This window comes from Alexandromys fortis, unplaced genomic scaffold (assembly GCF_014885135.2).
Source record: "Alexandromys fortis isolate MF-2015 unplaced genomic scaffold, M_Fortis_MF-2015_v1.1 scaffold_147, whole genome shotgun sequence".
Taxonomy (NCBI): Eukaryota; Metazoa; Chordata; class Mammalia; order Rodentia; family Cricetidae; genus Alexandromys; species Alexandromys fortis.
Window position 1 is genome coordinate 3153795 of NW_026068029.1, and position 24567 is coordinate 3178361.

Genomic DNA, 24567 nt, shown 5'->3' on the forward strand with positions numbered 1-24567 from the left:
ATAGCATATATATATATATATATATATATATATATATATAAACAATTGTATCATTGTGCTTTTTCATACACTAAAAATCATGGTACCTGACCATAGTGGTGCATACCTGTTATCACAAGTTTGATCACAAAGGATCACAAGTTTGAGGCCATCCTAAGTTAGATTTCAAGTTTGAGGCCAGTCTGAGCTACATAAGAACATTGTCTCAAACAAACAAACAAGCAAACAAACAAAAATAAATAAGAGAGACTGGAGAGGTGGTTTAACCATTAAGAACATTTGCTGTTCTTCCAGAGGATACATATAAAGTAAAATAAAATAAATATATACATAAGTAAGTAAGTAAGGCACTTAGGGAAATTTATGGTTTTATATTTTACATGGTCTTTGGAATACCTAATGTCCTAACAATTTCTTTTTTAAGATTTATTTACTTTTATTTTGTATGTTTGCTGAATGTGTACCACCTACTTGCAGTACTCCCAGGAACCAGGCAGCTATGAGATCCCCTGGAACTGGAGTGGCAGGCAGTTGTGAGCCATCATGTGGTCCTAGAAACTAGGAACTGAACCTGGGTCTTCTGCAAGAGCAGCCAGTGCTCTTAACCTCTAGCCATGCCACCAGCTCCTCATAGCAGGTTCTTATTTCGGAGAATATGGGGTTCTTGAATAGTGTCCTCTAAATTACCTTTTGTTAAAAAATAAAGCTTCAAATAGGAATCCTAGCACTCAGAATACCGAGGCAGGAGAATTGAGAATGTGAGGGAAATCTGGACAACATAGCAAGTTCCAGGCCAGCCGGTTAGTTACTGAGACCCTCTCTCTCTCTCTCTCTCTCTCTCTCTCTCTCTCTCTCTCTCTCTCTTTCTCTCTCTCTCTCTCTCTCTTATATATATCACAAATAACAAATATAAGTTCCAGATGTGTTCAAACTAATGTAAACAATTAGATAATAAAAAAGTATATAGTAATAAAAATGGGCAAACCTAAAATTCAGTTTTTGAAAAGACTAATAAAACTGCTTAAGCCTAGACCATGATTTATTAAAAAAAGTAAATAAAAATCATAATTAAAAATAGATAATACTTCAAATTCTATGAACAATAAAAACAATAATATTATAAACAATTCTACAAGTTCCAAGTGTAAAAAAATAGTTTTAATTATTAAAATAACAGAATAATAAAAACATTAGATTTGATACTCCATTGGTATTTAAACTAGTTTATCACAAAGTGAAGCTAAAATAAGATGACGATGGTAGAATGGGTAAAAAATGAATGCGTGCCCCAATCTTAAGAGCATTCCTAACTATGTTAAACATAATCAAACAGTGCTATATAAATGAGCAAATAGAAAGGAAACCCTTTAGCCCCCTTTTAAAACTAGCAATAATATTCAGCTTTTTGGGTGTCGGAGTATTTTAGTTTGTTCGAACTGCCTATGAGTCAGTCAGATAGTTTAGATAGCGTAAACAAGGCCAGCTTTTGGTAATTTCACCCATTGTTTAAAAGTAATGAAACATGGCCAGTTGGTTGTTTTGTTAATATATGCATTGTGAAGAATTGTACACTTACGTTTGCTTTTGTCCTTGTTGCCAGGTTCAATTTTGGAATGGTGTTTGGTGTAATTGCCATGTTCAGCTCATTTTTTCTCCTTGGAAAAACACTGATGCAGACTTTGGCACAGATGATGGCTGACTCTTCCTCCTCTTCCTCTTCTTCCTCTTCCTCCTCTTCCTCTTCCTCTTCCTCCTCTCTTCACAATGAACAGGTGTTGCAAGTTGTGGTAAGTATACTCTTTTTTGCTTTATTTTTTTTATTTTTTTTAAATTATTCATATTGTTCTTTTTTGCTTTAAATTGCTGAAAACATAGATATATTTTTCTGGCTAGTATACCTACAGTGTATAACATAAACATTAAAGTAAAACACCTCATAATTTTTCAAATTACACACTTAACCAAAAACCATTAGTGCAAGATTAGCAGAAACTGTCACAATATTTGATGGCAGTAGCAATACCTGTAAAGAGAATATATTGACCACTAATAAGACAGCCAGCCAGTACAGGTTCCCCTTAACTCAGGTTGTCTACTTGCGATGTGAAATGATTATTTGTTGCAAGGAGTAAGCATTCTGACTTGAGATCTCTAGAACATGAAAGTAAGCTACATCGTAATGTTGTGCAGCACTCCCTGTCCTTTTCATGGTTTTCAGAATTTAACTAATAATCTCCTTTTAATTAAAAGTATAAGATTAGAGTTAGGGGCAAAGACATAAGACATTTTTGGCCACTGATATTTCTTTGAAACTACTTTCTGTTAGTTGGACTAGCCTAGTATTTGTTATATAGCCCAAGTTGCCCGCAAACCTCCAAGTATTGAGATTTCAGATAAGAATCATTACACGTATGTTGTGATTTTTTTTTAGAATTTAATTTATTTTCTGTGTTTGAGTGTTTTACCTACATGTATGTATACTATATGCATGCCTGGTATCCAGAGGCCAAAAGGTGGCATTGAATTCCCTGGAAGTGTACTTATAGACAGTTGTGAGCCACTGTGTAGATAATGGGAACCAAATCCGGGTCCTCTGCAAAAGCTGTAAATGCTCGTAACTGCTGATCCAGCTCTCCAGTCTCCACCTTGTGATTTCTTAATATTAAAAAAATATGTGCTAAGTTTTATTCCTCTGCTTGTAAGGTATTATAGTAGTTCTTACTTTAAAGCACATGTGTAGGCTTCTGGCAGTACTGGGGTTTGAAAGTACAGCATCATGCTTGGCCACCAAGTGCTCCACTCCTGAGCTGTCGCTCCTGCACTTATCTCTTACCTTTGCCACCTTCAGTTTGCAAGAGTGGCTCACTTTTGCTTCAGATGTTTTCAGCTTTTATTTAAGTATTTCTGAATTATATTTTTATACTTGTAGTTTCTAGTCCATGAATTATAAATATTGTATTTAATCATGTCCCTTGTTAATGAGACATTTAAGGGTTAGGAACAGATTTTTCAGAAAACAAGAAATATCTCTATGACCTCTGCTAAGTTGGGCCAACGGAGAAAAACTTACATGTAATTTATAGAGTAGTAAAGACGGTCACAACTCTCTTAGAAGTTGAGGCGATTTTTTTAGGTGAAGCTGCGTAAGACATGATGTATTTCTTCAGTAAATATTTATGAGATGAACGTTTCCTGCCTACTGGCCATGTACTGGGTCCCAGTTACCTAGGGAACAAAACCCAGTGCTCACAGTCATGGAACTTTTTAGTTTAGAAGGTGAGATGCTATGATTGTTATTTGATTGGACATTATACAAGTCGCTGTGGTCACAAGTGGAGTGTAAGGTGTACCTGACACTAGGAAAGAAGGGAGCAGAAGGATGAGGACAGTCCTTATGGCCTGGAAAAGGAAGGTGGGACTCAGTGAGAACTCAGCACCCAGGAATGGAAGGATCACTGTAACATGGAAGGCAGAATTATCCCAGTGATCATAAAGAAGTAGGTAACAGGCAATGTTTTCCAAAGGAAGTCTCTATATATGTTTTATTTTGTTCTTATCACATGGCTAATAGACAGGATGCACGCATAAAGTTTATTTTGTTCTCCCTGACTTACAGATGAGAAAAGTGAAAGCCCAGAGACATTTGCCCATGATCAGAGTTAGTAAATAGTATGTCTATCTCCATGATGATAAGAGTAGTCTATGCACATTATGTTTCTCTCTTTTAGAAAGAAATAAAAGCCAGGCCTTGTGATGCAGGCCTATAATCCCAACGATTCAGGAGGCTGAGGCAGGAGGATTGTAAACTTGCCTTGGCTACAAAGCAATTTTAAGGCCAACATGGCATGGGCAACTTAGTGAGAACCTCTCCTATGTAAAAAGTAAAAGAAAGTGTTGGGAGGCATAACTTCATGATAGATCACTTGTCTGGCATGCGTTGGGCCCCGGGGGCCATTTAAGGGTGAAGGGAAGGGAAGAGAGAGAGAAAAAAGGAGGAAAGAAGGGAGGTGGGTGAGGAGATAGGTTGGTTCATTCATTCAAAGAAGTATGCATAATTTTGACCTGCCCTTATGAGTACTGTGGTAAAAGTTTAGGTAAGCATATTATAAGAAAACAGTATGAAAAGTAGAAGATAAGATGAGTGATATAGGTAGTACCTAGACTGTGAAAGACCCTCCTAGAAATTTTCTCTTTTACCTAGCGTTCTGTGCAAAATGCACCACAGTTAGATCAAAGATGGGGAGACCATTTAAGAGTACAGATGGAATGATTCATGCTAGAAATAATAAAGATATAAGCTAAGTTTGTTGCAAAGAGAATAAAGGCCCCTGAGAGGCTACCCAGCAGAAAATGGTCCTATACCCATGCACATAGTCGCAACACTAAGAGCATTCAGTGGGTTAAAAAAAAAAGAACAGACGAAGTTGGGAGGAAAAGGTGGTGGTGGGATAAGGAAGGAGTAGGAGGATTGAGAATGGAGGGTGGGTTTGCTCAAAACACATTGTATGAGCTGGGTGGTGGTGGCACACGCCTTTAATCCCAGCACTCGGGAGGCAGAGTCAGGCGGATCTCTGTGAGTTCGAGGCCAGCCTGATCTACAAGAGCAAGTGCCAGGACAGGTTCCAAAGCTACAGAGAAACCCTGTCTCAAAAAAATCAAAAAAAAAAAAAAAACCACATTGTATGTATCGAATTCTCAAACGGTTTCTAAAGGGGAGAAATACAGAATACAAGTGATGGCTTTTCATTACAATTCTCAGCAGTAATTAACTTCATGGGACACTGGAGGTTATGGGGACAGTTTAAGGATGACTTCTTTTAAATATTTATTTATTATGTATACAATATTCTGTCTGTGTGTATGCCTGCAGGCCAGAAGAGGGCACCAGACCTCATTACAGATGGTTGTGAGCCACCATGTGGTTGCTGGGAATTGAACTCAGGACCTTTGGAAGAGCAGGCAATGCTCTTAACCTCTGAGCCATCTCTCCAGCCCCTAAGGATGACTTTTGGTTATACAATTAGTTAGTGGGCAAGAAAGAAGAGGGTAGGAAGCCCATTGAGAGAAAATCTGAAGGAAGCCCGTTTAGAGAAATCCTGATCATTGGCCTATCTGCCTGCTGGAATTCCAATGGCAGTTGTTGGGTAGAGAGGAAATTATTCTTCTCTTTGCTTCTCAGTTTATTCAGCGTTTATAAAAATACCAGGTGTGCTGTGCTTTGGAACCATTAAAAAGCCAGAAGCCCAGGAATCTACCAGGCATATTTGTGTATAATTTTGAAAGTGCCTTGTCTCGTCTTTAAACTAGACAAGCTTAAGGAAAGTACTTCTGGCTTCCCCTCTAATTCCCTGCAGCCTTGTTCAGTATTAATTCCCACAACCCTGGCACTGTGTGCTGTTGAAAGAGTGTTCTGTGTTCAGTGTTCTGGTACATCTAATACTCTGTGTAGTCATATCAGGGACAGATGGTCATCTTGTACTGTTGCCAGCCACTAAGACCTGCCATCTGTCGCTACCGTCAGTCACGAACTCAGACTCTTACCTTGCCTTATTAGTGTATCCAGAAGAGAAGGGACAGAGAGCTGGGTGCATAAAATGAATTGAGTTATTTGAAATAAAGGCAAGCTGTACTTTGGTGTCGGTTTATTTTGTGAGCTAGAGAGTATGAATGAGAGCTAATCTTAAGGCAATGCGTTTAAAGAGGTATCAGAAACAGGAAAACTACTAAGCTGAACAGATGACTTATCCAGCTTGGGAATGGAGAAATGGTGGAGCACAAGGGACACTGATATTTGTGAAAGAAAAGAGTTGTTCAGTAAGGTCTGAGTAAAGAGAATTGGAGATAATAAGATAGCACACACACACACATTCATAATGTTGATTATGGAAATGGATTTCATAATCAAAGAACAGACACTTGGAATCATTGGAATTTCGAGAATGAGTGAGCTGCACGCTGCAGACCCCTCTTTGATTACGCATCTGCTGTGCAGCCCAAAACAAAGTCTGATTGAGAGAGCAGCAAAACTCAGTCTAACAAAAGGCCTGGAAAGCAGAGGAAAAACCATGCTCTTAATTCACGTGACTATGGAATGAGGACATCAGAACTGTGGTATATAACAGTAAACAGTATATCTTTGTTCTTAGTTATTTTTGATTTCTAAAGATGTTACTTTTAGAGCAGGTTTAAGTTTATAGCAGTATTGAGAGGAAATATAGAGATTTCCCAAGTACTTCCCACACAAACACAGCTGCCCCAACCAGAGTGGTCTACTTGTTACTGTCCATCATCACCCAGGGCCCATGGTTTACATTTACAGTCAGTCTTGATGTTTTAGTAAGATTATATGGCAAATAAAGCGGATGATACATGTATTACAAGGGAGCAATACTAGTGTTTGAAGTGTAGTTAACAGACTAGAAAGAGAGGAATACAGGAACTCAGCTGAACATGATAGTGTATGTCTGTAATCCCAATATTCAGGAGGCAGAGGCAGGAGGATCACTGTAAGGTCAAGGTCAGGCTACTCTCCCTACCAAGTTACTTGTCACCCTGTTTCAAATAAAACAACAAATTTATGAATTACATCAGGAAAAGCCGGTTGAGTCATGGATAGACTACTGAGATTGCAGATTTGACTAAAATAAGCTTGCCTAAAGATAGAGCTAGGTCTTTTTTTTTTTTTTAAGAGAGCAGTTTGATAAGATGTATGTATCCATGCAGGCTAATCTTGTGTCAACTTGACACAAACTGGAGTCATCAGAGAGCAAGGAGCCTCAGTTAAGGAAATGCCTTCATGAGATCCACCTAGAAGTCATTTTTATTCAATTAATGAACACAGAGAGGGCCCAGCCCATTGTGGGTGGTTCCATTCTTGGGCTGGTCCTGGGTTCATTAAGAAAGAAGGCTGAGGGTCTGGAGAGATGGCTCAGTGGTAAGAGCACTGGTTGCTCTGTCAGAGGTCCTGAGTTCAATTTTCAGCAACCATATGGTAGCTCACAACCATCTGTAATGAGATCTGGTGCCCTCTTCTGGCCTGCAGGCAGACTTGCAGACAGATCACTATATACATATTAAATAAATACATCTTTAAAAGAAAAAAAAAAAGAAAGCAATCTGAACAAGCCATAAGGAGCAAGCCTGTAAAATAATTAGCACTCCTGCTTCCAGATTCTTGCCCTGTTTGAGTTCCTATCCTGACTTCCTTCAGTGATAGGCAATAATATGGAAGTGTAAGCCAAATAAACCCTTTCCTCCCCAACTTGTTTTTGGTCATGGTGTTTTTTTTGCAGCAATATAAACCCTAACTAAGAAAAGGTCAGGATTGTGGGGTATTGCTGTGACAGACCTGACCATGTTTTGGGGTAGATTGTGGCTAGACTTTGGTGTTGGTGTTTGGTGGCTAGCCAGTGAGTGTTGAGAGCTCAGTGGGCTGTTCTCTGGAAGCTTGGAAGAAAGTTGAGAGCAGAACCAGGATAGTGGCACACACCTTTAATCCCAGCCATTGGGAGGCCGAGGCAGGCAGCTCTCTGTGAGTTTGAAGCCAGCCTGGTCTACAAAGTTCCAGAACAGCCAAAGATACACAGAGAAACCCTATCTCGGGAAGAAAAAAAAAAAGAATTTTGAGAGCAGTGCAGAGGATGGAGGCCTGGCTTGTGAAGTTTCAGAAGGCAGATTAAAGACTATCACGGCCATTTGCTGTTTTGATTTAAGAGTCTGGCATTGTGGCATTGTGGTAGCTGGGGCTGAAGAATCAGCTGTGATTAACGAGATACCAGAACTCCTAAAGTGAAATTTTTGCAGAGCTTGGATACTCGATGCTAGTTGGCAGGAGCTGAGAATCTGGCATTGATTAAGAACAGACCAGCATTGTTAGGGTGAAATCTGGGAAGTATTTCCTGAGAGCACAGAGAAGCTGGGTTCCAGAGGCAGCCTAGGTTGTACCTTGTGCTGGCAGCTGAACTTGGTAGTGTAAGGGTCACCCAGGTTTTGAAGGCATGAAGGGGTCATGGAGAGCCGTTGAGGCTTGGCACTGTGAGAGGCCAGAAGAGGCCATTGGTGAAGGTGGAGCCTCAGTGGCAGTTGAAGGCCCAGGATTGAAGGGGTCATGAAGAGATGTTGACAGTGCAGTCCAGTTGCCCCAGAAGTTTTAGAGATGGCAGTATGGTTGAGATAACCACCAAGGACAGCAGCAGCGGAGTGGAGCCAAGCAGAGCCTAGAAGATAAGCTATGTGTGCTGCAGAAGGCAGAGCATAGGAAGTGACCCAAGCCCCTGGAGAGACCCAGAAGATAGATCATTGAGTGGATTCCAGGCATTGGACATTGGTGTTATTTACACGGTTAGGTTTGGTTTGGTTTTTATTTGATTGTGACTGTGCCCTGGGTCTTCACTCTTGAAATGTGAAGATATATGATTTTGATTTTTACAGGAGCCCACAGCTGAAAGACTTTAAACTTTTAAAAGAGATTTTGGATTTTTAGAGAAATTGGATTTTTTGTTTTTGCGACAGGGTTTCTCTGTAGTTTTGAAGCCTTCCTGAAACTCACTCTGTAGAGCAGGCTGGCCTCAGGCTCACAGAGATCTGCCTCCCTCTGCCTCCTGAGTACTGGGATTAAAGATGTGCACCACCACCACCTGGAAAAATTGGATAGTTTAAAGAGACGGAAATTTTAATGTATTTGAATTTGTAAAAACTGTAGGACTTTTAAAGTTATTTATGATTTTAATGTGAGATCTTGACAAATAAGAAAGGAAGGGTTGTGGCTCAATAGTGATGTGTTTGTGTGGCAGGTTGACAAGGGATCAGTTGTGCTGGCTAGTCATGTCAACTTGACACAAGCTAGAGTTATCTATATGAGGGAACCTCAGCTGAGAAAATGCCTTCATAAGATCCCGTTGTAAGGCAGTTGTAATTAATTTTATTAATTAGTGTTTGGTGGGGGAGGGCCTAGCCCATTGTGAGTGGCGCTTGTGTCAAGTTGACACACAAAACCAGCCAGTACAGAAAGAAGTAAACAAATATAAAAAGTAACATAGTGATAAACTGAAAAAAAATTCGACTGTGCTAAGTCAGATTTGTCACTCACTTTTTGAATGAAGAGATGGCTCAGTGGAAATAAGAGCACTTGCTGTGAAAGGCAGAGGGTCTGAGTTCAGATTCCCAGCACCCACATGGCTTTACAGCCTGCAAGCCCAGTACCATGTGGTGAACACAGGCTCATCTCTGGAGCTCGCGAGCTGTCTAGCCTAGCTGAAATGTTGAAGCTTCAGGTTCAGCAAGAGACCCTGTCTGAAAACATAGCCTACAGAGGGCCAACAAGATATCTCAGAGGGGAAGGGCACTAGCCACTAAGCCTGATGACCTTAGTGCTATCCGCAGAACCCACATATTGGAAGAAGAGTGTAGTAAAAGGAGCAGCAGGGCTGCGACCCCAGCACCCCGGCTGCCTCACTAGCTTATGCCCCAAAATAACAACACACAAATTGTATTCATTTAAACACTGCTTGGCCCATTAGCTCTAGCCCTTACTGGCTAATTCTGATATCCCGATCAACCCATATCTAATAAACTGTATAGCACCGGTCTTACCGGGAAAGATTCAGCCTACATCCATCCTGGGTCGGAGCTTCATCACGTGTGCCTCAGAGAGCAGAGCTATCGCGTCTGCCCGGGAGAGGGGAGCATGGCGTCTCTGCCTGAGGCGTCTTACCTCACTTCTTCCTCCCAGCATTCTGTTCTGTTTACTCCTCCCACCTATGTTTTAACCTATGAGGCCAAGCAGTTTCTTTATTACTTAACCAATGACCTTCCTCCATCATTTCCCCTTTTTCTGTTTAAACAAACAAAAGGGAAGGCTTTAACTTTAACATAGCAAAATTACATATAACAAAACAGTTATCAAGTAAGAATTACAATATTTATATCTATTTTATCTTTATCATAACTAAAGAAAATATATCTATATATTCTTTAACTCCACCAAAGACTCCAGAAGGATATAATATTACCAAATTAAACAAGAAATAAGCAAACTTCAAAACTCTAGAAATGACAGAGACATCTCGCTGCCTGGACAGTCACCCAAAGTTCCTCTGTACCATTGGGGCATCCATCTTCAGCCTTCAGGCCCATGGTATCCAGCAGACATTTCCATGAAGCAGGAAAATTCAAAGTCAGTTCAGTCACTATCTGTTGTGTCCTGCAGAATGTCTTGCAGACTCCTTCATGAATCAGGAACCCCGAAAGATCATCTCACCTTTAGGCAAGTTCAGTAGTCCTCTCTCTGCGGGTTCTCTGTGTTCAGTTTATACAATAGTCCAGGCAAGAGCAGTTTCTTGCCCAAATGGCTATCAAACTCCATAAGGATCCTCTTCGATGCCCATCTTCCTCTTGAAGTAGATGTGGAGCACATATATATACATGTACAAACAAAACACTCATACACATAAATCTAATCTTTTTAAATTTATTTTATATGTATGAATGTTTTACCTTAATGCATATAAGCACACTACACTACATCTCTGCTACATTCCCTGGAACTGGGATTATGAATTGTTGGGAGCCAAGATATGGGTATGGATCCTCTATAATAACAAGTACTTTTAACTACTGAGCCATCTCTGCAGCCCCCCAAGAAGGGCACATTGAGTTAGGTATGGTGTAATGCAGACATAATCCCAGCCTTCTGTCCCTCTGGAGACGGAAGCAGGAGGTTCTTTCTTAATAGGTAGGCTCAACTGTATATATAGGACTCTGACTCAAAAAAAAAAAGAGAGAAAATAAACATAGAACTAGTAAATACTCATGAAGAGATATTAAATGAAAACACAAGTTTCAAAATTATGTTTATAATTACAGTATAATTTATAATTATTATAAATTATATTATATAATTATTATAATTACAGTATAATTTTTAAAAGTAGATGTATAGGGGAAAGACAAGAAAGATGCAGCAAAGCATTGAAAATGGTTCTGTTTTCTGTTTGCAAAGTGGGCAGAATTTTAGGCTTCTATTTAAGGTTGCCTGTCTTGTTTTTTAATGATTTATTTATTTTATGTATAAGGTTATTTTTGTCTGCATGTATGCACATGTGTGGACTTGGTGCTCATGGAGGTCAGAACAGTGTGTCAGATCCACTGGACCTGGAGTTACAGCTGTTAACCCCTATGTGGGTGCTGGGAATTGAATCTGGCTCTCCTGCAAGCGCAGTATAATGCTCTTAACCACTGAGCCATCTCTCCAGACCCCAGTTTGCCTGTATTAAGCATTTTTAGTAAATATTCAAATGATAATTCATAAATGTAGGAAGGGATTTTCTGCAGAGAGATTTCTTTTGGGTTCTAAGTCTTGTACTGTGAGAAGTGTGTGTTCCATATGTTCAGACTCTCTCCCAAATAGATGATTTGCCTTATTGCTAGGCTCTCTCGGCTATCAGAGAATTTTACTGTTCAGCCTGGATAATTAGAAAGCTTTCCTTATGCATGCACTGATATTTATATGCAAAACATTTTTTAGAGTACATGATTGTAAAACAACTCATGCTTCTTCATCTGTCTACGAGTCTACATTGCATTAAGTTGTGCATCTTGGCTTCTATTTTTCTGATAGGTAAATTGATAAGGGTAAGAGGAATGAAGGGCATGGTGTACCAACACTGACCAGGCACTTTTGTAATAGCTTCCATTACCTTTTCTTCTTACCTCTTGTGTGTATTGAAGAGAGCCTCATTGATTTGCTCTAGCGAGAATGTCCTGTATGACTCAGCACAAGATCTTTACATCTTAGAACAGTTGAAAGATAGGATTTTTGACTAAGATATTTATTTTTTTCGAGACATGGTCTTTCACTATAGTCCTGGCTATCCTGGAACTCGCTCTGTAGACCAGGCTGACCTTGAATTCAGAGATTCCCCCTCCCCCCAACTGCCTCCTGGGTGCTGGCGTTAAAGGTGTCCACTACTTCTGGCTAAGACTTACTTCTGGCTAAGACTAAGAATTTTAAGAAGAGTTCCCAAATTGAGCCTCCAACCGTTAAGTTAAGGATGGATCCAGCACTGTCACCTTCATTATCAACCTGCTTTCTCAGCACCCAGGACACCCTTATTCTGTCTCATGGTGCATCTCTCAGGAATCTAGATATGTAACTTTTTAATGTAGTCCTTCCCATTTTCTTTAAATTGATAGTAAGCCTAATTTATAGAAATTGCCTAGGTTGAAACAAAACAAACCCTTGCTTTTTTCCTTAATTATGATAGAAATAAAAATTGATCATTAATGGTCACAATACTTTTAGGTCAAGGAATATTAAGTTTGGAGATTTCAGCTGTAAGACAGAGTGAAGGTCATGTCTCTTGGTTTACAAACAGGACTCTGCTATACCCACACCGATAATCATTGCTTTGTTATGTCTGTGAACAGGTTCCTGGTATAAATTTACCTGTCAATCAGCTGACTTACTTCTTCGCTGCAGTCCTCATTAGTGGTGTTGTACATGAAATTGGACACGGTATAGCCGCTATTAGGTAATAAGACTTAACTTTTTCCTTTCTACTATATGCAAAGAAGCTTTTCATTTAAGAAGATTTATTCCTCAAATCTTGTATGTTTGAGGTTTTTTTTTTCTTTTGGTAGATATCACTCAATGTATACTTAGCATTCATTACTTGGGGTAGTGTCTCTTTTATAGAAAAAACTAATATACTGCTGATGTGTCTTTCCAATCATGTGATCATCTGTAGTTTAAGTCTTTCTGTCTTTTGGTTTATGCCATCATGATTATAATCTTGGTGCTTCAGGGTTTTTCGTCTAGTCTTTTTATTTAAAAATTCTATTTATTTATTTATTGTGTATGTGTGTGCATGCATGTACATGCTATGGCATGCTAGTGGAAATCATAGAACAACCAGTGGGAGTTACTGTTCTTCTGCCATATGGATCCCCAAATTCAAACAGTTCACAGGATTGGCAGGAAGTTCCTTTATCCACAGAACCATCTTGCTAACTGGTACTCTGGTCTTCAGTGAATTCAACCCTCTGCCACTACTCAATGTTTTCTGGGGTGAGGAGGTAGTCAGAAGGAGAGGTCTCTTTAGCCCAGTCTGGCCTCAAACTCAGAGTCTTCGTGCCTTAGTCTCCCAAGTATTATGTAGTGATGAGGCAAGCAGGCCTGCTTTTTGTCCTGCCCGGCTCCCGCATGGTTAGCTTTATACCTGAAATAACAACACACAAATTGTATTCTTTTAAACACTGCTTGGCCCATTAGTTCTAGCCTCTTATTGGCTAATTCTCACATCTTGATTAACCCATTTCTAATAATCTGTGTACACCGGGAAAGATTCCTCATGTCTGACCATGGCGTCTGACCTCACTTTCCTTCTTCCCAGCATTCTGTTCTGTCTACTCCACCCACCTATGTTCTGACCTATCAGGCCAAGCAGTTTCTTTATTAACCAATGAAAGTAACACATACATCAGTATTAGGAAAGTATGTACATGGATCTACATTATTGGCTGAAACAGTTTCCTGTTTCCGTTCTTGCCCCATGTTGCTAGAATAAAAATCTAGAAGTGCTAGGTTCAACAATATCTAAGCCTACCTAGAAACCCAGGTGGAAGACAGAAGATGAGACCTAGGGCTGACTTTGCGAATCATGCTGTGTTGATGTTTTTGACTACCCAAATGTGCCTTTCTATGTACACCTAAGGAATTAAAATGGGAAGAAGGCAAGGGTAGTCACTACTTCCCTGATAGCTCATGGCAACTCCTGGTATAATCAGAAGCATGCTGACAGACAACTTTTCTCTTTTGTGTATATGGACCAGGGAAAAGACAAATCACTATTCTAGAGAAGATGAGTTATTTTCCAGTTGCTTATGAATAAATCTAGCTTCTGATGATAGACATTTGTCTTAACACAGCATTTTGAGCAGATGTGCTATTCTCAACCATCATCAGAGGTAGTTGCTATTTAATATTTGCAATGGATGGCAGTTAAATGGAAACTCACAACTGGTCAAAGTACAGAGAATAAGTGACTATGGAGTGCTCACGTGTAGTGGGACATCAGATATCAGATATCACACATCCATTCCCTTGAGCCTCAGGGAAACATTGTAGAGGAGGAGGCAGGAAGATTGTAAGACCCAGAGTTTGGGAAGGAGTATTACAAACTTCCTCCAGCAAGGTCACATCTTTTCCAACAAGGTCACACCCTGTATTGCTTCTAATTATTTCAAACTTCTACTCCCTGCTTACCAAGCACTCAAATATATGAGCTTGTGGTGGCCGTTCTTACTAAACCACCACACCTCTCCATGTTCAGAGTTTTAGCCAGGTTTAGTAGTAGCAACCATGAGTTCCCTTCTGTGGAACAGACCTAAATCCAACCAGAAAAGTGGTTGGTTATCCACATAACAATCTCGGTAGATGGTTGTTGTTATAGCTCATGTGGTTTACAGCTGGGTAAGACCATTGATGATTTTTCTGCCCTAGCAGTCTGCCACTATGGACTATGAATTATTTATAAATCTCATTACTAACAAAGAGTGAATGATGTAGTTGTCTAGTACATTATTGTTAAGGTAGTGCTTTCTTCATAGTACCTGTTTGGTTCTGGGAGACTATTAAATAGATATATGACATTTTAGAAATGAAATGGCCGAAAAACTATTTCTTTCAGGGACTATCTTACTATTAACTATTTTTAAGTGCTCAACAGAATTATACTTTCATAAATCTTAAGGATTATTTATAATAGCTAAGACAAATGTGTTTGAATCATATATTTGAGTTATATATTCCCCCTTGTCCTTCTCTGAAAATTGTTTATAAATTCCTGTCATTGATTTCTAAAAGAATTTTATCTGTATCTTTATATCAAATTTCACTTATATATTCAACAATAGCAAAATCCTAAACATTTAGCATTTTAAGTATATTTCAGAGTTCTCTAGAGCCTACACCAAAACTTTATTATACTATTTTAAAGTTATGATTATTTGTTTTTATTTTATATGTTTTATTTATTCAGGGAATTATTTTTAAAAATTTTTTAAGATTATATCATTATTAACTTCACAAATACTATAATATCAGTAAATTTTTTTATGAGATTTCTTACATGTTTTCTTAGGGAACAAGTTCGATTTAATGGCTTTGGAATTTTTCTCTTCATTATTTATCCTGGAGCATTTGTTGATCTGTTAACCAACCATTTGCAACTTATATCACCAGTCCAGCAGCTAAGGATATTTTGTGCAGGTAACAAATAGATTTCATTGTTTTTTAAATGTTTATGTGTTGTTTGGGTTTTGATTTTCTGTGGTTAGTGACTTTATTGAAAGTACTCTAGTGAAAAACATTTGGTTAATAAATTCAGCTCCTTATTACTACCTCAAAAGCAGTTTTATTTGTTTGTTTTGTTTGTCTTTTGAGATACAATTTCACTGTGCTGAACAGCCTTCGCTGTCCTGGAACTAGTTCTGTAGATCAGGATGGCTTTGAACTCACAGAGATCCATCTGCCTCTGCCTCCTGAGTGCTGGGAATAAAGGCATGCGCCACCACCGCCTGGCCAAAACCAATTTTTTAAAAAACCAACATAAATTAGTAAAAATTTAAATTAAAAGCAAAGGAGAAAATTTCATGTTTACTGGAGCAAAGGAATGGTCAAAACCTAAAACCACAACTATGAAATCTACAAAGAAATGTGCAAAAGTCAAGAGAGGACATGAAAAGTCAGTCACATGATAAACCGTAATTCAAGAATGAAGAAAAGATGGTATGCAAGGATTGACGCAGAACTCTAGCACTGTCGGAGTTCCGCCAGCCAGGAAGACTCACCTGGCGATAGATAATTATGTAGGGGAGAAGTTCTGGGAAAAACAGATTCATCTCAGCTACAGGAACCCAAGGCAAATCTACTGCAATCCTACATCTCATTAAATGGAGTAACTAAGGCTAAACAAGTATGGAAATAGAATTTTTGAACACACTGTGTTATAACTAACCAGTAAAATAAAGAATTGATGTGGGGGCTAACAACATCGCTCGGTGAGTAAAGATTCTTTCTGCCAAGCCAAGCCTAATGACCTCAGTTTGATTTCTAGGTCCTATTGGTAGGAACCAACATCCACAGGTTGTTTTCTGAATTCTGTGTTCGTGCCATAACATGTGCTGCACAAAATAAATAAAATATATGTTTTAAAAATGTCTTTAGGGGTTAGAGAGATGGCTTAGCAGTTAAGAGCACTTGCTACTCTTAAAGAGGACCTAGATTTGGTTCTCAGCACCCACATGGTGCTTCACAGCTATCCTTAACTCCAGTTTAAGGGCTCAATGACCTGACCTCCTTAGGTCACATAGGCAAAATATTCATACACATAAAATAAATTACTCATAAAAATTAATTTTTTCTTTGAAAATTTGGAGGTAGACAAAGTAAAAGCAATAAGTCTGCATACTAATCCCCTCATTTCCTTAGTAGTGTGAATCAGATAATTGAGATAAAGTCAGAAATAGTGATTTGAGTGTAATAATATACAGTAAATGATCTGAAAAATAAATTTAAACATTTCAAGTGATCATAGGAAATGAAAGTAGATAATAGAAAAAAAGTCCTTATATCATGATGAAATAAGCCAACTTTTAAAAAATGAAAATATATTATTTTTCTTTATTATTATTATTATAAATTAGTCCAAATAGAAATGAGATAAACTCTACTATTAAAATGTCAGGCTGAGATATAGTTTACTGGTAGGGTGCTCACATAGCATCTGTGAGGCCCTGGTTTGATCCCCGTCACTACAAAAAAGCCCTTAGTTTAGATTTAAAAAGTATCTTAAGTTTGTGATGTTTAGAAAAATATGTGTATGTTACTCAAATATTGGAAAGTATATTCTATGCAAATAATAAAAAGTCACTTAATAATAAGTAATATAATCTACTATGACAACTAATCATCATGATTTGTATTTTATGAAATACAAAATCAGAGCACCAAACAAAATAGATAAAGTAGGACAAATATAAATATAATATATTTATCTCATGTATAAAAATAAGACCATGGAGTCTCATAATTTTAGTTTTATAAATATAGATAAGTTAGATTTTATGTTATGAACACAGGAGACAATTTCTTTTTAAATGCCCATATAGTTGAAAAACCAAAAAACCCATATATTCACAAGTCTCCAATCTAAAGAATAATAGTAGGAAAACAGAAATTTGTCTTAATCACACATTGGATCCATTTAATTAGAAAACATAATAACTTGATGATATTAGTTATGATTAATTATTCAAAATAGTAATAATGAGATTTTACTAGAATACAGTATAAAGCATTACTAAGAGAAAAATTCAATGCCATACACAGTTCTTATAGAATTAGAAATGGAAATAAGCCTCAGTGGTTAAGAGCATTGCCTGCTCTTCCAAAGGTCCTGAGTTCAATTCCCAGCAACCACATGGTGGCTCACAACCATCTGTAATGAGATCTGGTGCCCTCTTCTGGCCTGCAGGCATACATACAGACAGAATATGTATACATAATAAATAAATAAAATAAATATTTAAAAAAAAAGAAATGGAAATAAGCCAGACAATCAACTTAAGAAATATGAAGACAAGTATAAAATAGTTAAGAAATAGCAGGATAGGGCCTAGATAGATGACTCAGAAGTTAAGAGGACTTGCTGCTCTTGCAGAGGACTTAGCTAGCTTAGGATTTAGTTCCCAGCACCCACATGGTGGTTTACAACCATCTCTAACTCTAGGGCCAGACAATCTGATGAGCTCTTTAAACTTCACAGACACCAGATATACATACATAAAGGGAAAATAATCACACACATAAACTAAAGAAATAATGGGGTAACTAATGATATAATCAAAAATAAGAAATTACAGAAGAGTCAGAGTGTTAAATCCAAGAGCTATTCTAGAAAAATAAATAAAACATTAAGCTACAGGGAGAAAGCTATTGACAGACCTGTATTCAGATTGGTGAATAATATCTGATACACAGAATATTTTATCATTTTAGTGTTTTTTTGTTCATCTCTGAAAAAAGTTTTCAGAAAACTGAAGAATTACAAGAATGTGAAAATAGCTGAAGTTAACTAAACAGGCTAATAATTACAAGAGAAGAAATTAGAAAAGTTGGTAAAGATTTTCCCTTAAAGTTTTATAGGTAGAATAATAAAATCCTGAATAAATTTTTCTAATAAAAGATTATAAAGTGAAATAATGTATGCCATAGTAGTCAAAAAAATGTATCGTATTAACTACATTTTAAACATCAAACAATTCCAGAATGTCATCATAATAGTCCTTTTGATATTATAGCACAATGCAGTTATAATACATAGTAAATGATGTTTATTTATACAGTAAAGATTAAATCACTAGTAATGTTTATATTGAGACAAATATTTAGATATACACAACAGTTAGTATGTATTTTTTAAAGTTAACTTTCCAAAGTATTATCATAATTCAAAAGTTAAAGTGGTATGCATAGCACTCAGCAAATATTTTCAAAATAGTTCAAACATGCTTTGTAGTTTTCTCTACAATTTTCATTCCATATATATGCAATTTTTAGAAATAGTGTCAAAAATGAAAAGAAAATTTAGCATAAAAATTTTCAGATTGTATACAGAAGGAAACTAAGTTTTTCAATTGTTTTGATTGTTGTAATTGGATTTTTGTGGAGGGTTTGGGGGTTTTGTTTGTTTTTTGAGATATGGTCTTACTGTGTAGTACAGGCTGAATACCAGTTCTTGCCTCAAGCTTCAGAGAGTTGAGAATGGAGGTATATGCCTTGCAGAAACTGGGTTTTTATTTTGCTAAGCAAATACAGCACTGGTAGATTTGTGTGTGTGTGTGTGGTAGAGCACAAAATGTGGTAGATTTCAAGAAGGCAAGTAAAGTCGTACTTAGTAAAATGAGTAGTTGCATGTTTCACGTATTTATTAAATTTATTAAAGGACAAAGCCTGGTGGTTGTGGCGCACAGCTTTAATCCCAGCACTCGGGAGGCAGAGGCAGGCGGATCTCTGAGTTCGAGGTCAGCCTGGTCTACAAAGCGAGTTCCAGGACAGCCAGAGCTATACAGTGAGACCCTGTCTTGAAAAACTAACTAATTAAATACACACACACACACACACACACACGTATGTATGTATGTATTTTATATGTCTGAACACATACACATACATAATTTTCTATGTATAAACATATATATAAAATGACAAGATAATCAACTATTTCTGATGACATGTATATTAGTAAGTTTTATGGTTAGATAAGGGGAAATAAATAATTATAAAGGGGCTGAGGCTCAGTGGTAGGGTGCTTGTATAACATACACACACAAAGTGTAAAATTAAAATAGAATAGACGTTTTCTAGATCTGATACAAGCCTGGCCGAGGGGAGGTAAGAAAATCAACTGAAATAAAATAAGGAAACCAGTAAAGAACCTAGAAAGGAAGATTATTTTCAGTCACTAATTAGATAGGGCAGCAGGAAAGCCAATGCAGGTTCCATAGGCCACCAGAAAGTTGAACGAGCTTTAGGCATGCGCAGAAGAGCTTGCTGGATGGTCTGTCTCAGTGCAATGACGCATCTAGTGGCGCGTCTTTGTGACGTGTACTACGCATGCGCATGCGTCTGCCCGGAAACAGCACTTAACGCCTCAGACGACGGCAGCTCTTCTCCGAAGCGCACGCTTTTCGTCGAGCTCTCGGGTTTGTTTAATTTTGTGTTTTGTCATTGTTCTGTTGTTGTTTTGTCATTGTTGTCGTTGTTTCTAAGCACGCAAGTGCGTGCTTATCTTCCCTGATATTTTTTCTACTCCACAGCCATCTCCCATCGGCTTGCTACCCAGTCCTGCTACGTGGGTCTCAGCCATGGCCTCAGAGAATCTTTTCTGTGTCACCACAGAAAATTCAGAGATTCCCGCTGATTTTGTAGACCTGGAGCCACTTAATGTCGACGCGGTTTCTGGAACCAGCTCATTCCCAACCATCGAAGTGTATGAAGACGCAGGTGTCGATTGGGCGCGTGGTGGCCACTACCACTCTCCTTTTATTGCTCTGCAGCCTCTCGAGGGCAGCACCCTGAGTAATGGGGAGCACGATCAGGATATGATCGTTGTCGAGACACGAGAGGAGGTGGTGGACTTCCAGGACTCAGACAACCTGCTATTCAGTGCTGAATTCGAAAGCCAAATGGTTGTTCCAGGTATTGATGAAGATTACAATCTCCAGCCGACCAGTGCCTTCTTGTCAGGCTTCGCGGCAGCAGAGAATGGTCAAGATGAGCTCAGCTGCTATGAAGGGAATCTCTGTAATTTGACGACCGTTTTCGAGGCTGGCGTAGAAGGTGTGAGCCCTGACCTGGGCGTCAAACAATGGCAGCATGAGCAGGTGGAAATTGAAGCTCTTGAGGGAGAATTACCCTCTACCTCGTGGGAGGCTAATGGACAAAAAAATCCCGTGCCGAAAAGGCAGGCTGACGACGACTCACCTCCTGATTACTCTGCATATATGACGGGAAAAAAATTTCCTCCTGAAGGAATACCTGGCATTGACCTGTCTGATCCGAAACAGCTGGCAGAATTTACAAGCATGAAACACAGAAAGCCCAAAGGAGACTATCCAAGACCTATAGTTTGCTCTCATATAGGCTGTGGGAAGATGTTCAAGGATAACTCGGCTATGAAAAAGCACTTAAACGTCCATGGGCCTCGAGTGCATGTCTGTACAGAATGTGGCAAAGCTTTTGTTGAGAGTTCGAAGCTGAAACGTCATCATCTGGTTCACACTGGAGAGAAGCCCTACCAGTGTACCTTTGAAGGCTGCGGAAGACGCTTTTCCCTGGATTTCAATCTGCGCACTCATGTCCGAATTCATACTGGAGACAAGCCGTTTGTGTGCCCATTTGATGGCTGCAGCAGGAAGTTTGCTCAGTCGACCAACTTGAAATCGCATCTCTTAACACATGTTAAGAACAAGTAAAAAGAAGTGAGAAGATCCTTCTGAAGCCTGGGGAGTATTTTACAGTGATGTGCCTGGGAATAAGATGCCTCTCATTTCAATAGTTTCTAGGAAAGTTATTGCTATTGCAAATGAATTCTACAGATCTGAGGTTTATCTTTGGATACAATAAAAGTTAAAAGTTTTATGTTGATTAGATGCCCTATTTGTGCTGCAGTGAAGTTTTGTTAAGTTTGGTTTCAACAGGCTAGACTAACCTCACATTGATGCCATGTGTTTTGTACTAATATACTTTTCGAAGCTTGGTTTCAACAAGAGACTAATTCACGAACCTCATATTGTTGCTAAAGATGACCTGTGTTTTTTTGCTGGAGTTTTTGGTTTCCATAGGAGACTAAATAATGAACTTCATATTGTTAAAATATCCTATCTTCTGTAGTAGTATTTTTATGAAACTGGTTTCAGCAAGATACTAATTCACAAACTAGATATGCTAAAGTGACCGGTTTTAGTCCGCAGTGGTGTTTTTATGAAACTCGCTTTCAACAGGAGACTAACTCATGAACCACTTTGTTTCTAAAGATGGCCTGTGTTATTTTGCTTTGAAGTGTTTAGAGCAGCTTGATTTCAACATATAATAAATCACAAACCTCATTGTTACTAAGATGTTCTGTGTTTTCTGCGAGGTGATTTTTTTTTTATTTTTTGTGTTGGTTTCAACAGGACGCTGTATCATAAACCTCATATTGCTAAGGTATCCTGTCTTCCTCTGATGTGTTTTTATAAAGTTTGAACAAGAGACGGTTTCATATGCTAAAATGATTGCTTTACTCTGTGGTGGTGTTTTTATGAAACTTGCTAATTCATGATCCTCCTATTGCTAAGGTGTCCTGTATTCTACAGCAGTGTTATTTGTAAAGTTGGTTTTGACAGGATAATAATTCATGAACCTCACAACATATGCCCTGTTTTGTTCTGCAGTGGTGTTTTTGTGAAGTTTGGTTTCATCAGGCAACTAATTCACAAGCCTCATATTCTCGATAAGTGGCCTGTCTTATTTTGCAGTCGTGCTTTTGTGAAGTTTGGTTTTGGCAGGAGAATCACACATGAAATTCCTGTCAAATTACATTTCTTTATACAACTGTGTTAAAAATGGGACTTTTGCATTCTTATAAATATGTAATATTTTTTAATTGTGTGTTCTAAGTGCTCATGTTTACTTTTAGGAATATGCTTAGTAATTGTATATATGTTTTCTGTGGAGTTGATGTTTGTAAAATATAGTCTTTAAAGCATGGGCAGTTTTGTACATACATATTCTGTTAAATGTTATAGGTTTGTTTGCTGTCTTAATTTTGGCAGTATTCCTTGATGTCAAGACATTTTTTGTAAATTTCTTTTAGCTGTATTATACAGTGTAGAATATTAGATGATTTAATCATATTAGCCAATTTAAGCACCTTTTAATCACTTTATGCCTTCCCCTCATACTGCCTAAGGTGCTGTTGTTGAGTATAATTTCTTTGTCTGATTAATTAAGAATAGTGTCGGATTTAATAATATTTTGTCTTCAAATTGATTTCATGTTTGGTGTGTACTTTTGTGTGATAGAAAAAGCAAAAATAAAGTAACTGTTTGGAGCATTAAAAACAGCTTGCTTGTGTGAATAACGTTAGCTAGAAAATAAGGAAAGAGGAAAGTGTTGCTGGTGTCAGGTCAGTAACCATCAGTAATAGTAATTCTAACAGAACATCTGGTAGTGCACAGAACAGTGACAAAAAATTATTTAGCCAAACTGTGTTTTGTGTCACTATTAAAAAACTGTGCTCTTGAGAAAGCAGAAGTGGTAAGAAGTATTTCGGAAGTATACTAATAGACAAAGCATTAACGGCCAAGAGTTTGTTTAGATGAGTGACACGTGTCTGCTTCACACACACGCCTAGCCATCATTGGCAAATTCAGAATTTAGAGGGTAATAGTACCAACTGCAAGCTTGAAAGACAATTGAGAAGTACCCATAAAGTCGAAACCAGTGCTGTCATGTGACCCCACATTTGTTCACTTGTCCATGCCTGTTTCATTTACTAGCGACAGGGCAGTATTATGAATTAGTTTGTTCAGAGAAAATGCTAGTGCGTAAAATAAAGAAGAATAAAGAGGGGATTTCCTTGGTTTTGATTGTTTTTTCGGGTTTTTTTTTTTTTTTTTTTTAGTTTTTCAAGACAGGGTTTCTCTGTAGCTTTGGAGCCTGTCCTCGAACTCACAGAGATCTGATGGAGGAAGGTCATTGGTTAAATAAAGAAACTGCCTTGGCCCTGATTGGTTAGAACATAGGTAGGTGGAGTAAACAGAACAAAATGCTGGGAGGAAGAGGAAGTGAGCTCAGAGGCCATGCTCCCCTCTCCCGGGCAGATGCACACGATGAAGCGAGCCGCCAGGTCAGACATGCTGAAGCTTTCCCGGTAAGACCGGTGCTACACAGCCGGTGCTACACAGTTTATTAGAGATGGGTTGATCGGGATATCAGAATTAGCCAGTAAGGGCTAGAGCTAATGGGCCAAGCAGCGTTTAAAAGAATACAGTTTGTGTGTTTTTATTTCGAGTAAAGCTAGCCAGTGGTGGGAGCTGGGTGGCGGAATGCAACCCGCAGCTCCTACTACAGAGATCCGCCTGCCTTTGCTTCCAGAGTGCTGGGATTAAAGGCGGGCGCCACCACCGCCTGGCTCTGTTTTTTTTTTTTTTTTTTTTTTTTTGGTTTTTTAAGACAGGGTTTCTCTGTGGCTTTGGAGCCTGTCCTGGCACTAGCCTCTGTTTGTTTTTTTTAGACAAGATCTTGCTCTGTAGTCCAGGCTGCCTTGAATTTTCACAATGTAGTCCTCCCTGGCCTGTAACTTACAGCAGTTCTGCCTCAGCTTCCCAAAGGCTGAGATTATAGGCATAACCCTCCAGGTTTAGACTGATTTATCTTTATTTTTTAATATTCTGTTTGTTTGATGAGGTTAGGAAAGAGGTGGGTGTGGCCATGTGCTTGCTGTGACATACATTTTAAGATCAGAAGACAACTTAAAGGAATCTGCTATGTGGGACCTGGGAATGGAACTCAGGTCATCAGGCGTGGCAGCAAGAACCCTTACCAATTTAGTAATAGCATGGCCCCTTTTTATTTGTTTTTGTTTTTGATGAAGCTTTGAAAGTACTATAAAAAAGCATGAGTATATTATTAAAAGTAGGAAAGACTTATTATAACAGAGCTGATTGACCATATTGGGGTTTCTATTTGGGGTGTTGTTGTTGCTACAGTTTATTGGTTCAGGGTTTGTTACCCCATGTAGCCCAGGTTGGTCTCACTCATGAGCCCCCCCCCCCCCCCCCCGTGAACTGTTACGTATTATTCTGTTTGTACAAAAAATAAGAATTCGTCGCATTACGGGCTGGAGAGATGGCTCAGTGGTTAGGAGCACTGACTGCTCTTCCAAAGGTCCTGAGTTCAATCCCCAGCAACCACATGGTGGTCCACAACCATCTGTAATGAGGCCTGGTGCCCTCTTCTGA

The 24567-nt window shown here is 38.5% G+C and overlaps 1 protein-coding gene across 2 annotated transcripts; it reads left to right on the forward strand.

The window, feature by feature from the left end:
* Window positions 1-1605: 1605 nt before the first annotated feature.
* Window positions 1606-23155, forward strand: LOC126515037 (transcription factor YY2-like). Of its 2 annotated transcripts, XM_050164374.1 has the most exons (4): window positions 1606-1787; window positions 12427-12530; window positions 15141-15268; window positions 19961-23145. In XM_050164374.1, the coding sequence occupies exons 1-4, from the start codon at window positions 1614-1616 to the stop codon at window positions 21034-21036; spliced, it is 1482 nt and encodes a 493-aa protein (XP_050020331.1). In that variant the 5' UTR covers window positions 1606-1613; the 3' UTR covers window positions 21037-23145. The 2 variants fall into 2 exon arrangements, with proteins under 2 accessions (XP_050020331.1, XP_050020332.1); XM_050164375.1 differs by lacking the exons at window positions 1606-1787; window positions 12427-12530 and having other exon boundaries at window positions 15137-15268; window positions 19879-23155.
* The last annotated feature ends 1412 nt before the right edge of the window (window positions 23156-24567 follow it).

Coding starts and splice junctions, on each gene's coding strand:
- LOC126515037 (XM_050164374.1), top strand. CDS start 1,614: ATGGTGTTTGGTGTAATTGCCATGTTCAGCTCATTTTTTCTCCTTGGA. Junction 1,788..12,426: donor AACAGGTGTTGCAAGTTGTG/GTAAGTATACTC, acceptor GTCTGTGAACAG/GTTCCTGGTATAAATTTACC. Junction 15,269..19,960: donor GCTAAGGATATTTTGTGCAG/GTAACAAATAGA, acceptor GTGTCACCACAG/AAAATTCAGAGATTCCCGCT.